This window comes from Gobio gobio (assembly GCF_949357685.1).
Source record: "Gobio gobio genome assembly, chromosome: 10".
In the NCBI taxonomy this organism is placed as follows: Eukaryota; Metazoa; Chordata; class Actinopteri; order Cypriniformes; family Gobionidae; genus Gobio; species Gobio gobio.
The window spans coordinates 47,996,582-48,010,932 of NC_137116.1; the positions used below are offsets into that span (position 1 = coordinate 47,996,582).

The 14,351-nt window shown below is 39.4% G+C and overlaps 2 protein-coding genes across 8 annotated transcripts in view; one reads left to right on the plus strand and one right to left on the minus strand.

Annotated features, from left to right (window-relative positions):
* The window catches only part of bcar3 (BCAR3 adaptor protein, NSP family member), a 70,675-nt gene extending 59,104 nt beyond the window's left edge, over positions 1–11,571 (plus strand). For all 4 annotated transcript variants that reach the window (XM_079827574.1, XM_079827575.1, XM_079827576.1 and 1 more), the window contains 8 exons: positions 1,643–2,082; positions 3,264–3,364; positions 3,831–4,564; positions 6,011–6,126; positions 6,320–6,491; positions 6,586–6,697; positions 6,784–6,990; positions 9,797–11,571. In XM_079827574.1, coding sequence (XP_079683700.1) covers positions 1,643–2,082; positions 3,264–3,364; positions 3,831–4,564; positions 6,011–6,126; positions 6,320–6,491; positions 6,586–6,697; positions 6,784–6,990; positions 9,797–9,972 — 2,058 coding nt within the window. In that variant the 3' untranslated portion in view covers positions 9,973–11,571. The remainder of the gene's footprint in view (positions 1–1,642; positions 2,083–3,263; positions 3,365–3,830; positions 4,565–6,010; positions 6,127–6,319; positions 6,492–6,585; positions 6,698–6,783; positions 6,991–9,796) is intronic.
* Positions 11,525–14,351, minus strand: part of fnbp1l (formin binding protein 1-like) — an 80,465-nt gene continuing 77,638 nt past the window's right edge. For 2 of the 4 annotated variants that reach the window (XM_079827580.1, XM_079827578.1), the window contains one exon: positions 12,984–13,825. In XM_079827580.1, the coding sequence (XP_079683706.1) occupies positions 13,647–13,825 (179 nt within the window). In that variant the 3' untranslated portion in view covers positions 12,984–13,646. Of the gene's footprint in view, positions 12,825–12,983; positions 13,826–14,351 lie in introns of those variants that run through there. The other 2 variants (XM_079827581.1, XM_079827579.1) reach the window with 2 other exon arrangements.

Here is a 14,351-nt window from a genome sequence, read left to right on the forward strand (position 1 = left end):
AAATTCAGATGTTCTAATCACTTCCATGGCCACAGGTGCATAAAATCAAGCACCTAGGCATGCAGATGCTTTACTAACATTTGTGAAAGAATGTGTGGCTCTCAGGAGCTCAGTGAATTCAAGCGTGGTACCGTGATATGTTGCAATAAGTCCATTCATGAAATTTTCTCACTACTAAATATTCCACGGTCAACTGTTAGTGGTGTTATAACAAAGTGGAAACAATTGGGAACAACAGCAACTTTGTGGTAGCCCACATAAAAATCACAGAGCTGGGTCAGCGCATGCTGAGGGGCACAGTGCACAGAAGTCGCCAACTTTCTGCAGAGTCAATAGCTACAGACCTCCAAACTTCGTGTAGCCTTCAGATTAGCTCAAGAACAGTGCACAGAGAACTTCATGGAATGGGTTTACATAGCATACATCACCAAGTGCAATGCAAAGCGTCGGAGGCAGTGGTGTAAATCACGCCGCCACTGGACTCTAGAGCAGTGGAGACGTGTTCTCTTTAGTGACGAATCATGCTTCTGTCTGGCAATCCGATTAATGAGTCTGGGTTTGGCGGTTGCCAGGAGAACGGTACTTGCCTGAATGCATTGTGCCAAGTGTAAAGTTTGGTGAAGAGGGGATTATGGTGTGGGGTTGTTTTTCAGGGGTTGGGCTTGGCCCCTTAGTTCCAGTGAATGGAACTCTTAATGCTTCATCATACCAAGACATTTTGGACAACATTTGTGGGAACAGTTTGGGGATGGCCCCTTCCTGTTCCAACATGACTGCGCACCAGTGCACAAAGCAAGGTCGATAAAGACATGGATGAGCAAGTTTGGTGTGGAGGAACTTGACTGGCCTGCACAGAGTCCTGACCTCAACCTGATAGAACACCTTTGGGATGAATTAGAGCGGAGACCTTCTCGTCCAACATCAGTGCCTGACCTCACAAATACGCTTCTAGAAAAACGGTCAAAAATCCCCATAAACACACTCCTAAACCTTGTGGAAAGCCTTCCCAGAAGAGTTGAAGCTGTTAAAGCTGCCAAACCCTACGGATTAAGAATGGGATGTCATTAAAGTGCATGTGCATGTAAAGGCAGGCGTCCCAAAACTTTTGGCAATATAGTGTATATACACACACAACAATATATACTGTATATTTTTTATTTTGCTATTTTTGGATTTTTCTTTTGTATTATTCTACACCAATTTTTCTGATCTCTACAGTGATTTACATACGGATTCATTAATATTCTAAACGTTCAGTTTAGAGAGGCAGTCCATCATTCTAAACTGCTTGAATGCACTGGTGATCCACAAAACAAGTAATATCTAGGTCATGTCATGTATCACTGTCATAAGATTAGTTCTGTAATGTTTGCTGAGGATTTATACATAATCTGATTAGACAGAATATCAGAAGTACACAGCTACATAAGAATGTATGAGCAGAAAAGCATCACTACCTAAAATGTTTTCTCCAATGTCTGAGCTTGTTCATCCTGCATGAGCACCACAACCTAGTGTTTAGGCCAAGATCCAACATGCAAAATACTTGAAGCTAAGGAGAAAGGAAAATACAATATATGTAAAAAAGAGGGAAAAAAAGCTACCACATAACCAATAAAAATTGTGTGTGTTTGAATTTAAGGTGGCTGAAAACCTGGTCCAGCGTGATGGAGACTTTCTGATCAGAGACTCGCTGTCCAGCCCGGGAAACTATGTCCTCACCTGCCAGTGGAAGAACACTCCTCAACACTTCAAAATCAACAAACGAGTAGTGATCATGAATGAGGCCTACTCGCGTGTCCAGTACCTGTTTGAGAAGGAGGGATTTGACAGTGTCCCCGCGTTGGTGCGATACTATGTGGGCAACCGGGAGCCGATATCTGAGGTTGTCGGAGCGATCATCTTTCAGCCAATCAACAGAGCTCTGCCTCTGAGATGCCTGGAGGAGAAATATGGAGTTGGAAATATACGTGTAGAGGCGGGATACTCCGAGAGAAAGAGCCTGCCTTCCAAACGGTTGAGTCTGAATATCATGAACGGACACACCCAGGATCACACCCTCAGCCGTGGGAATCTCCTCAGGTGAGAGAAACACTACCCTATGGCCCTTTCCACAATTATTCATTGCCACACTTTACCGCCAATCACAAATTTGAATCACAAATGTGAGGAAATAGGAGAGATTGTTTTACTCATAATAGGATTGAACATTTACTCATTATAGAAAGTGTATTTAGCCAATTTGTAATGCATGTAATTTAGCCGTCCAAAAAAAGAGGCTCATAATTCGTTCCTTTCATATTTTCAACACTTGACTACAGGAAAATATAAAATACATATTTAGTGGTCCCATTAGTAAATGTTAGTTAATTAACTAAAATGAACTAACAGTGAACAATTCATTTGTTACAATATTTATTCATCTTTGTTAACGTTAGTTAATAAAAATACAACAGTTTATTTTTAGTTCATGTCAGTTCAGGTTCATTAAATAATTAACAGATTAAATCAAATTAACAGATACAACTTTAAAATTGTAATCATGTACTAGTAAATGTTGAAATTAACATTAAGGATTAAATGACTAGAATTATTTGTAATTATTGGTTCATGGTAACTAATGTATTTAACTAATGTTAACAAATGGAAACTTATTGTAAAGTGTTACCAATTTAGCTCATGTGAATGAAATAGTTTCGAATATTTTTAGGCAATTTTGACAAATGACTAGTCATGAATTGACAAATTACCCTAAAATCTATACCATAACATGTATATAATTTTGTCAGCAATGATTGGGTCTCGTGGTGATTCGCAAACTCCTGGAAATCCTTGACAGTTTTGCTCATAAGCACCCCAACAGGAAGTAAAAAAATGCATTTTTCAAGGCATTTGTATTATTTATGTGGAACTACTTATATGTTCATTTATTCAGTCCTGCAATGTGACATCTCCACATCTCTGCATTAAATAAGTGAAAGTTTTACTTTTCGTGCAGATTCAGCATTTGGGAGCTCTAACTTTTGGAAACAATATGTCAAAATAGCTTACCACCTTATCAATTTAAAAATGATATTAAAATGATTGTGCAGGTTGCACGACCTCACATAAATTGAGAGACTGCATGGGATTTGTAATTTTAAAAATTCACATCACACGACAGAACCTTTGAAAACTCAATTAAAAAGTGCTGTCAACTTTGTCATCTTACTCTAAAAGATTGGTAGAGAAGACTTTAAGTGACCTGTCCTTCTCCTTCACAGCAACAAAGATAAGTGTGGAAGTCAACCAGCATGTCTGAACCACGTTCAGGAGAGGAGACGGCCACTGAAGACCCATCAGTCAGAGAGCTTCCTCCCTATCGGTGAGTGCCTGTCAGCTCTCATCCTCCTTGATACCCCGTCACGCCTCCAACTCTCCGGTGATATGCGCGTCTGACAGCCCTGAAAACCAGTCATCTTTCTCGCATTCACTTTGTGCCAAAGAGAAAGTGATTCTCAAAGTCAAGCTGTCGTTCCCGCCTTTGAAATCCACTTTGTGTTACTGAACGTTCAATGTGTGAAATGAGACGTGGGATTGAAATGCAAAATAAAATGTTTTGTGGAGAAGAATGAAAGTGGGGATGGAGATAATTTATGCCTGTGTCAGTGGAATAAATATGGTTATGCGCAAAAAGCAGCTTTGCTGCCCGTGTCAGAAACTAGAGCGCTGAATCTGCTTTGCCGTGCAGAATGCCAAAAAGAAAACTTCCATCTACGACATATTGTCTATTTAAAAAAAGATATTAAAATGGTGAGATGATGTTTATGAATGAATCCCTTTGCTTTCAGGCTATAGGCCCCAGGCTCAGGTTCAGCATATGGAGCACCAGCCGTGCCCCAAATCCCCAGTTTTCCGAACAGGAAGTGAGCCAGCTCTGAGCCCCACAGTGCCACGCAGAATGGCCTTTGACACCCAGCCTGGCGAGGCCATTCGTGGATCTGACAGCCAGCTGTGTCCCAAACCGCCCCCTAAACCCAGCAAGGTTCCCACTATGAGAGTATCCTGCACCCCGGGCCTGAAGTCCCTCGTCCCACCAGTCCCCCCCATAAAGCCCCACAAACAGCGGCCTTCATCTCAGCAAAGGCAGCAGTCGGGTAGCTCATCGAGTCCGGAAGTAAACTACTGTGAGCTGAGTCCATGCGGCCCTGCTGATTGGGAAAGAATGAATAGCTCACATGCTAACAGCTATGTGGAGAGGCTAAAGACTGAGGAGGAGTTAAGGAGAAGTAATAGCAACATTAAACTAGATCGTAGCTCCTACCATAACGCCATTGAGGCCCTAGAACACGACAGTGAGGAAGACAACGTGGAGGATGTGGATAAAGAAGAGGATGGCAAGAAAGGTTTCCAAAGGCCTGTGTTTGAAACGGAATCGGCGTTCAAACCTGGTGACGTCAACTTCCGGCTTCTACCAGCGGAGAACAAACCACTGGAGATGACGGTGCTGAAGAAAGCCAAAGAGCTGCTCGTCACTCAGGATCCAAAGACCATCGCCAAACACATCCTGCAAGCAGACTGCCAGGTAAGCAACATAAAATCAAAATTAAATTTGGTAACATTACTTAATGCATACATTACTCGTTATTCATTTGTTTGTTCATAATGCATTAAAGGAGGAATAGTTCGCCCCAAAATGAAAATTGTGTCATCACTTCCTCACCCTCAAGTTGTACGATTTTCTTTCTTCTGCTGAACACAAAAGAAGATATTTTGGTAATCAAACAGTTGACAGTAGCCAATGACTTCCATAGTTGGGAAACAATACTATGGTCAACTGTCTGGTTAACAACATTCTTCAAAATGTCATATTTTGTGTTCAACAGAATAAAGAAACTCATATAGGTTTGGAACAACATGTGGGTGAGTAAATGGTGACAACTTTTGGGTGAACTATCCCTTTAATTAAAATAACAACCAACATTAACAAAGGTTTTAAATGTATAGTTCATAATATCTTATGGATTAACCAGTGTTAACAAATTGGACCTTAATTTGCAATAACCAAATAGCTATTTAAACATTGTTTTAGGAAAATGTTACTGGTAATGAAAATTAAATGTCAATATTTAAAACGGTACTTTAAAGCCTTGATCAGATAAAAAAAACTATTATTAAATATATAAACACTACCATTCAAAAGTTTGGGGTCAAGACTTTTTTTAATGTTTCATGTTCACCAAGGCTGCATTTATTTCATTAAAAGTATAGTAAAAACAGTAGTATTGTGAAATATTATTACAATTAAAAATAACTTTTCTATTTGAGTTGATACATTTCTTTCAGGAACATTTCAAAAGAACGGCACTTACTAACCACAAACATCTGAGCAGTACTGTACACATTACAAAAGTTTTTTATATTAAAAGCTTGTATTAGCTACATTAATTGCACAACAGATGACCCATTACAGATTGTATATTTGATAGCTTTCACTTTCAAAAATGGGATGGAGAGGAATAAGAAAAAGTGAAATTGAAACGTACAACAACAAAGGAGAAAATCAAGAAAGATGAAAACAGAACTAGGGATAGCCATCCACACCCACTTACTGAATACAATCATGACCGACAGGTCTGTAATTACGGTCTGGTTATGTGAGTCAGCCTTTTCTTTAGGTTGAAGACTGGTTCTTCCAGCCAACCAGAGGACAAGACCACAGTTGTGCCTCACAGCAGAGGCTAAATGTAGATGAATCCAATTAAAAATGACCCAGAAAGCCTCTTAAACATGTGACTGTCCACTTCTCCACATTTCTTTTATGCTTCTGAAAGAGGCTCCAGATTGTTGTTTGTGTATTTGGGAATGAAATCTTAAACTGGCTGATTATGTCAGTCACAGGACCAATATTATGGACTAAAAAACATCCAAATTTAGAAACCCTTCACAAATCACAGATTAGCTTTAGTGCAATACTTTCGATTCTGGATGTTACCACCTTTGATGTAAATGCTGTGTGTGCATGTTACAGGTTGCTAGGATACTGAATGTTTCTGAGGAGCTGAAAGGTCAAATGGGTGTGACCTCTGGGCTGGAGCTGGTGACCCTTCCTCATGGGAGACAGCTGCGGCAGGACCTCATGGAAAGGTAAACAGACGCTGTCAACACGTGATCTATAAAACAGATTTCTGATGATTCATAAGGGCGGACAACTCTTTCAGAGAATCTCTTACAAACGCTAAAGTAACCAATCAGAGTTTTGTATTTGCAGTGACAATGACCAAAATCACAGACATACAGGCCACACATTTAACATTCATGGCTGATTGTTCTTAAACAGGCATAACACCATGGCGATTGGAGTTGCTGTGGATATCCTGGGGTGTACAGGAAGTCTGGAGGAGAGAGCAGCCACGCTAAACCGGATCATTCTGGTCGCTCTAGAGCTGAAAGACTCCATGGGAGATCTTTACGCCTTTTCCTCCATAATGAAAGCACTGGACATGCCTCAGGTACCCAACGGCTCCTTCTATCTGCCACTTTCGGTTGACTTGCGCTTGTGTGCGGTCAACAAGCTTTAATCCGTGTGATTTCTTGTATGAACAGATCACCAGACTGGATCATACGTGGACTAGCTTGCGAAGGAAATATACACAGACCGCCATTATTTATGAGAAATCTTTGAAGCCATTCTACAAAGGACTCTATGAAGGAAATGGTGAGTTTGCGACACAAAAGGCACGTTTAAAATGCCCTTCATACAGTAGGTCACCTTTATTGAAGTTCTTGTTCTTGTCTTTCCAGCTGAAATCCCACTGAGTAATGTCAGTGTTCCTCTGCTAATGCCGCTGCTCACCTTGATGGAGAGGCCTGCGGTCACCTTCGACGGGATGGACGTCTGGGAGAACAACGACCAAGGCTGCGAAATCATGTTCCGGCATCTGGAAGGAGCTCGTGCCGTTGCACGCAATGCGGACACCTACACCTGCAATGCACAGCGGATTCTCCAGGGTAAGCCAAGGACATTACAAGTCATTTCAGGGGGAATATGTGGTGCTTTACAGGAAGTGAATTAGTGAGAAAAACACATCGAGATTGATTTACAATAGAGCTGTTCAGAATCCAAAATTGTTTTACCTTCCCTCAGGAAGTTAAAAGGCCTGGCTAGCTACTAGGGCTGGGTAAAAAATATAGATTTCTCGATTTTAATCGATTGTGATTTTTTACGAAACAATATCGATTCTTAAATCCCAAGAATTGATTAGTCGTCCTGTTTTCAGTTGATGAATGAAAGGGTTAGGGTTTACTATTGATATGAAACAAAGTGTCAAGATTTCAAATTACGAAATTCAAAAACATAAATACCGAGATCGCTCTGGCGCAGCTCAGCTCAAGAGAAGCGGCATGTGAACTGATCTTCTCTTCCACCTTAATACCAGTTACAGTGTGAAATAAACATGAATGAGCATCTGAAAGTGTGTTAAAAGATGCAGTACTCGTTTCAACCGTGGAAAGACGTCAGTAACGTCGCATTTACCTCAGAAGAGCCATATCCAGTGACTATAAATATGTTAGTCAGCTATTAAATTAACTCTAGAGAGGAGCATTTTGATAAATATATGCACCATATTACAAAGGCTATTCATTATCATTTTTAATGTTCTTCAATATTTAATGCAATAAATCTGGCAAGTTTTTATGACAGCCACCATTTAAATGTTTACATTTCAAAAAATGAATTGGAGTAGAAATATGATTATGTAATTGTAAAGTTAATATTATAACTTTATTATTATAAAAACAAAACATTGATTGTAACAAGTGTTTGTATACAAACAATCCCAGAGATTTGTTTTCCTTGAGAAAATGTACCATGTATTGTAGCTGATATATATCCAAATTAATCGAAATCGAATGGTGAAATTTGTGTCAAAACCCAGCCCTACTAGTTACGCCAGCTTGTTCTTTAAAAGAATCACTCAAAAAGACATTATCAATTTCAATCAGTCCAAGAAATCTTTTAGACCAGTTACTAAATGAACACGATTCACCTACTGAACAAGTCATCATTACTTTAGTCATGTACAGTACAGTTACAGACTGGTTGTTAATATAACAATTACATGTTGTACTAAACTTAAAAACAAAAAAACGTATAAATTAAAATGAACTAAAACATGTAAAAGAGAAAAAAAAAGGGTTACACTAAAGCAACTTTACAATTTTGTATCTTTAACTAATAATGAACAATACATAGCATGGATTAATTTAGGTTTATTTCTGTATGCAGTATACTAATACAATTTTAGGATTTCAAATTGTATAAATTAACATTAGCTAAAGTATGAACAAACATGAATTTACAATGAACAATACAGTATATTTTTAACCGTAATCTAAATAATAAATTGTTGTTCATTATTTTATGACACCTAATGCATTAGTTAATGGCAAAACATTAGAATGTATTTTTAAGTGTTACCAAAATGTATTCTTTAAAGTCGGCATGAAACGGAAGTTGCGATAGTCTTTTTGCTTTCGTATTGTGACATATTAGGTGTGTTTGACTTCATGCAGCGCTGCGGCAGATCAATCATCGGGCCGAATTGAAAATGTCAAGTGTCAAGTCGGACACTTTCTGCTTCTCGTAGTGATGATCGCCCTTTTTTTGGCATACTTTATCACAGACGAAGTGGATTAGATGCAATCTTTGTCAAATACACAGACATTTCATAAAGCAACACAAACACTTTTTTTCATGTACTGCTTAAAACAGCTCTATATGTACAAGAATAAGTACAACATAAGCCTATACTCTTTAATTATAAAGTGGGTCTACATATTCTTGTTAGACAATATATCATTATGGTTACATGAAAAGAGTTTTTACTGTTATAAAAACAGATTTGTGAGCATTAGCGGAACTGAAGGTGTCAGAATAAACACGAAACACACGTCATCATTGTCATGCGCTGAATCCGGCCAATCATGGAATGGGCTGTGTTGTCTTCAGAGCTTGTGCAGCCGCTCAGGAATCTCGAATCGCTCTCACGATACTCTGATGCCATACGTCACAGTGACGTGACGAATGCACCGTCTCAAGTCAGACAAAATTTCCAACCGGTGTCCTGACATTTCATCCTACCCGTCAGATTGTCCTACCAAGGCTTACTGCGCATGCCCACATCAATATCTTTTATTTTTTATATTTACATTTTAAGGGTAGGTTTAGGGTAGGGATAGGGGTAGGTATGGATATTAATGGATATTAATAAAGCAAATCACATTAATATGATTCTGGTAGCACAATCTGATAGGTAGCATTTTACATCCATATTTAATATTTATTTATTTAAAATATTTACATAGTTTTAAGGGTAGGGGTAGGTATGGATATTTATAAAGCCTCAAATCAGATGAATATGATGCTGGTAGTACAATCTGATAGGCAGCATTTTTTGCTGTCGAATTGTGCTACCTATTGTTTTAATGGGAGGTAGCAAAATCTGACAAGGTAGGACAAATCGACAGAACACCGGCAAGTCGGCATGGGCAGCACTGCATAAAGTCAAACATACCTTCTGGAATGAGAAAATATGTAGGACGGGACTTGATTTTGTCAAATTGATTGGATCGTTGGAAGTTGGGCATTGGTAACTAAATAGAAGTAGATCTGAATTGCCATTTGTGGGGGATATTTAGTCCCAACTTTCCTCCGAGACACATCATGAAGAGAACAGACATGGTTTCGAGGGGAAGGGGGGGTTAACACTGTTGATTTCATGGCGACTTCAATAATATTTAATTTTCTCTCCAGACTTCCAACCTAATGATGACATGTTGGAGATCTTGAGGACTGATTTCCAGTTGCGCCTGCTCTGGGGCAGCAGGGGGGCGGCCGTGGACCAGACGGAGCGATACGACAAATTCAAACTCATCCTCACAGCCCTGTCCAGAAAACTTGAGCCTCAAGTCAAACACACAGAACTCTGAATGAGACACTTTGTACAGTATATTAGACACTGAGCAAGCAGAAACTGTCCGAACCTCTCTGGAGGCAGGCCAAAGGCCGTCTGTACCTAAAAAAAAAAAAGGATATTCTCTAACAGAACGTGAGCTTCACACGATCAAGTGCTGCTTGCAAGTTGGAAGCCATTCATGAGCACAAATGGCACTTGTATATTGTATATCCATATGCACCTTCCTGAGGTGTGTTGTGCTCCACACTTATGATTGGTGAAATGGGCAGGTACCTGTTTTGCCTTCAAGAAAAGAAGGAACGGTACGTAGAATATATCTAATGGCCAATACATCATCCACCCTGAGAAATAAAGATAAAGGTGGAGGCGGAGAGAACACTTCACGTGGTGTATGTATGGGGTCAATCACTTGGCATGAAGTGATGGATAAGAGAGGACTGGATTGATGGAATACAAATTCAGCGCTATGAAGGAACAGGAGAAAGTAAAGTTTCTACACTTTTAGAAATGTCATGAAAGCCACTGGTCAAAGCAGTGTTGATCGGTTTAAAAATCCCACATGGAAAAGAATGTACATAATCATCATTAGTGAACGCATGTGAAGGCTAGTTTGTGTAATATATTGTATTAAGTATTATTGTCCTGTAAATAAGTCACCCATAAATGAAATATTCTGCAAAATATTAAATAAATATCGAATAAATGATTTTTAATTGTTACAGTTTTCATATACACGTTTAGGGGTCAGTGAGATTTTTTTCTTATTCAGCAAGAATGCATTAAATTGATCAAAGTGACAGTAAAGATATTTATAATTTATTTTCTAATTAAAGATTTGTATTTCAAATAAACCCTGTTCTTTTTTACTTCCTATTCATTAAAGTTTCCCCAAAAAATCCACAAAGTAGAACAGCTGTTTTTAAAACGCTGATAATAATAATAAAAAAATCATAAGCATCAAATCAGCATTTTAGAATGATTTCTGAAGGATCATGTGACAGGAGTAATGACGGCTAAAAATTCAGCTTTGCCATGACAGGAATAAATTACCTTTAAAAATAGAAAACAGTTATTTTACACTGTAAAAATATATTTCACAATTTTTTTAATTGAATAAAAGCAGCCTTAGTGACCCTATAATGAAAAATCTTACTGACCCCAAACTTTTGAATGATGTGTGTGTGTTTTGTGATTTATGAGGACACAAATGTGTATAATGATGACACGGGTATTACGGCGTAAACATGAAATATGAGGACATTTCAATTCAGGACATTATGTTAAAATAGCTTTAAAAAAATACTAAACAATGTTTCTTGTGATGGGTAGGTTTAAGGGTAGTATGTACAGTTTGTATAGTTTAAAAACCATTATGCCTATGGAATGTCCTCAGCAATGTGTGTGCGTTCCTTGCTGCATTGCATACACAGTATTTGCAGTTTAGAAACTTTAGCTACTGATAATTTTTTTTTTTTAAACAGCAAAATAAAATGTACACTGTAGGAATGCAAAATACAGCAGGCTAAACACAAAAGTGTGAAGAACTGATAAATGACAGGCAGGATGAACGAGACAAACAGACATAAGTATTTATTTCTCTGTTGCTCTTGTTCCAACACAAACCCCAGAATATAGTGGTCAACGTTGTCTCGCTGTACAACACATTCACACCAAAGCAAGCATTCATCTGACATCATTCACTCCCTAATAATCCAATTCAAATGCAACAGGGTAAAAAGTGCATCGGTTAAGACCAGGGTCCTACTGAGAACAGAGTTCAGACAAGAAGAAGAACTGGTTACAAAAGAGTACGGCACGGTTCTTAAAAGCAAAGCCTGAAAGTCACTCGCTTGGTTAAAAAAAAAAAAAAACCCTTAGAGAAAAAGTCACAATAAAAACATTCATTCTGAAATAAAGATGTTAATACATAGTTTAATAATAAAAACTAACTAGGTATATACATATGCATATATGCATCCATACGCATACACAGTTTTATATGTAAGAATCACATTCACAAATACACGCACTTGAGATCGGATTCTGGAGACGTGTGGTCCTTGTTAGGAGGCAGTGAGCATGTTCTTGCACATGTGAAACCAGGAGATGGACAAGAAATGAGCTGGCAGCCCAAGAACGAGCAGTTTTTTTGGGCACAGAGATTCAGACAGACCCCTATATGCTTTTAGTTTCCATACAGAGGCCTGTAATTAAGGCAGAGATGATGGCTTGGTGTTCATGGGTCCTCGCTGGCATGTTCTCTGCTTGTTTTATACGGTGTTGGGTCCCCCTGCTGGTCAAATGCAGAACTGCACCAGGCTCCTTCCATCCACCAGACTGTGCAAAGGGGGCGGGGCCAGCGGGAGGATGTTGCTGTGGGGACTGTTGCACCATGCTTCCTCTATTCTGATTGGTCATGCGTTTGAGATTTATATCATGGTTAACATGGAATGCATCGACGAAGAAACAGTCAAAAGAGAAACGGACACACAAACAAGACAAAAGTGGTTAAACCTATTAAGGGATCAATTGGTCAGCACGGAATGAGGAACGGAAGGCTGCGGATCATGCAGGTGCTTGTTATGATGAACATGAAATGATGGTACAAGTAAAAACATTCCCCCGAATATGTTAGTGCCAGGCAACGACTCGCTTTGGGCTCTCCGTTATTGCTCGTCTTTCTCCCATGATATCCCTGGAACGTTTGCTGCAATGGAATGATGTTAATGGCCATGACACAAACAGCATGCAATCATGCAACCTGCCCCAACACAATCTCGGTCTTAAAATCGCCCCACTAACAGACCCACAGCAGTGAGTCCCGTCCACCAAACACCACAGAACCCCACTCATCCAATCAGGAACCTGTAGCCACAGAGAGAAAAGAGAGGACAGAGTCATTGACAGGTCCACCGACAACAAAGCTTGACCAGCGACAGAGGAAAAAAAGATAGAGGGCGCTAGTGAGCCAGCCAAACGGAGAGCGGCTCTGAAGTTACGCAAGGTTCTTGGATTGTTTTTATTATATACTTTTAATTTCAGCTCACCAATTCAAAAGGAGGTTGTGACACAACAAGATTAACGAGAAGAGTAGCACTCTTGTGAAACAGGTTTGGCGCTATGATGAGGGGAAATTTAGCAGCGAGGGGATAACACTTCAAGGAAAGGTGGAAGAAGAAGAAGAAGAACTGGAAACTGCATGAACTAAAAGTTCAGAAGTACATCAATGTATCCTCATACCGAATAGAACAAATGATTGGACTGTAGTAACAATGCAGAGATGATCCAAGTAGAGTGTACTTTAGTTTCAACATGTATAAAAAAACTGAAATCTCAACAATTAAGAGCTGATTAAAGTGTGAAGGGTTCTCTCACGATTATAATGAGCAAATCATCTCTCAGACAAACAAAGGAGCCTATGCATTTTGTTCAGTTTTGCTCCAATGATATAAAACTGATTAAAAAAGCATATTAAAAAGCAATAAAAATCTACAAGTTGATCCGCTGCAGCAAAGTCACGGTGCAGAGGAAATAGTCACTTTCGACAGTGTGTGTTTGTCCTTGGGCTCACACGGTGAACAAAAGCATATGGCAGTCAGCCGAGCTGCACTTGATGAGTCACGGTAAATCTGACACACACTCTCCTCTGTATGATGTCTTAACTAGGTGGCGCTGCCGTGGGTGATGTCATATGTAGGTGACCGCACCTTTGCTGTTTTTCTCCAGTGTGATCTCCACGTAGGACGTGGGGACGTAGCCCTCCACTCCGCTATGTTTCCGCACCCGCGTCCATCCGTCGCCTTTATCTTCTTCTATGACGTACAGCACCTCGTTCTCGTTCATAACCAGCGTGCCTTCGTTAGAGCCTGAGGAACAAACACATTTTTAATAACTTAACCAGTGGTGTGCAGCGGGGTTCTGAAATGAGGCAGCAAAGTCCTCCGGCAAAAAAGTTTACACGTCATTTTCCTGGTTAAATAAACATTACATTACATAAAAAATCACCAAATACAATTCTATGTTGTATTTTTACATTAACAATGTGTTAATGTTGTATTAACAATATTAATGTTCTATTTATTAAAACCTTGCTAGCCTAAAAATCTAGATGCACCCTAGCGGCAGCAAATCTAATTTGCAGCCAGGGTCGTCTAGCAACTCTCCGTTAGCTTGCGAGCTTGAAAAACTCAACTCTAGTCAGGCCGATCACATTGTGTATAGAGTCAGTGGGCGGCCTTAAAATAAAGCTGCTGCAACTGGTGAACAGCGGTCTTTCGAATCGGCTTTGGCCGCGACTCTGTAAGACTTGGAGTTCAGCTTTTCTTTGAAAAATGAACGGCACTGAAGTCATTCTTAAAAAAGGAAGATGTGTTCAGAGTTTTGCCGACCGGA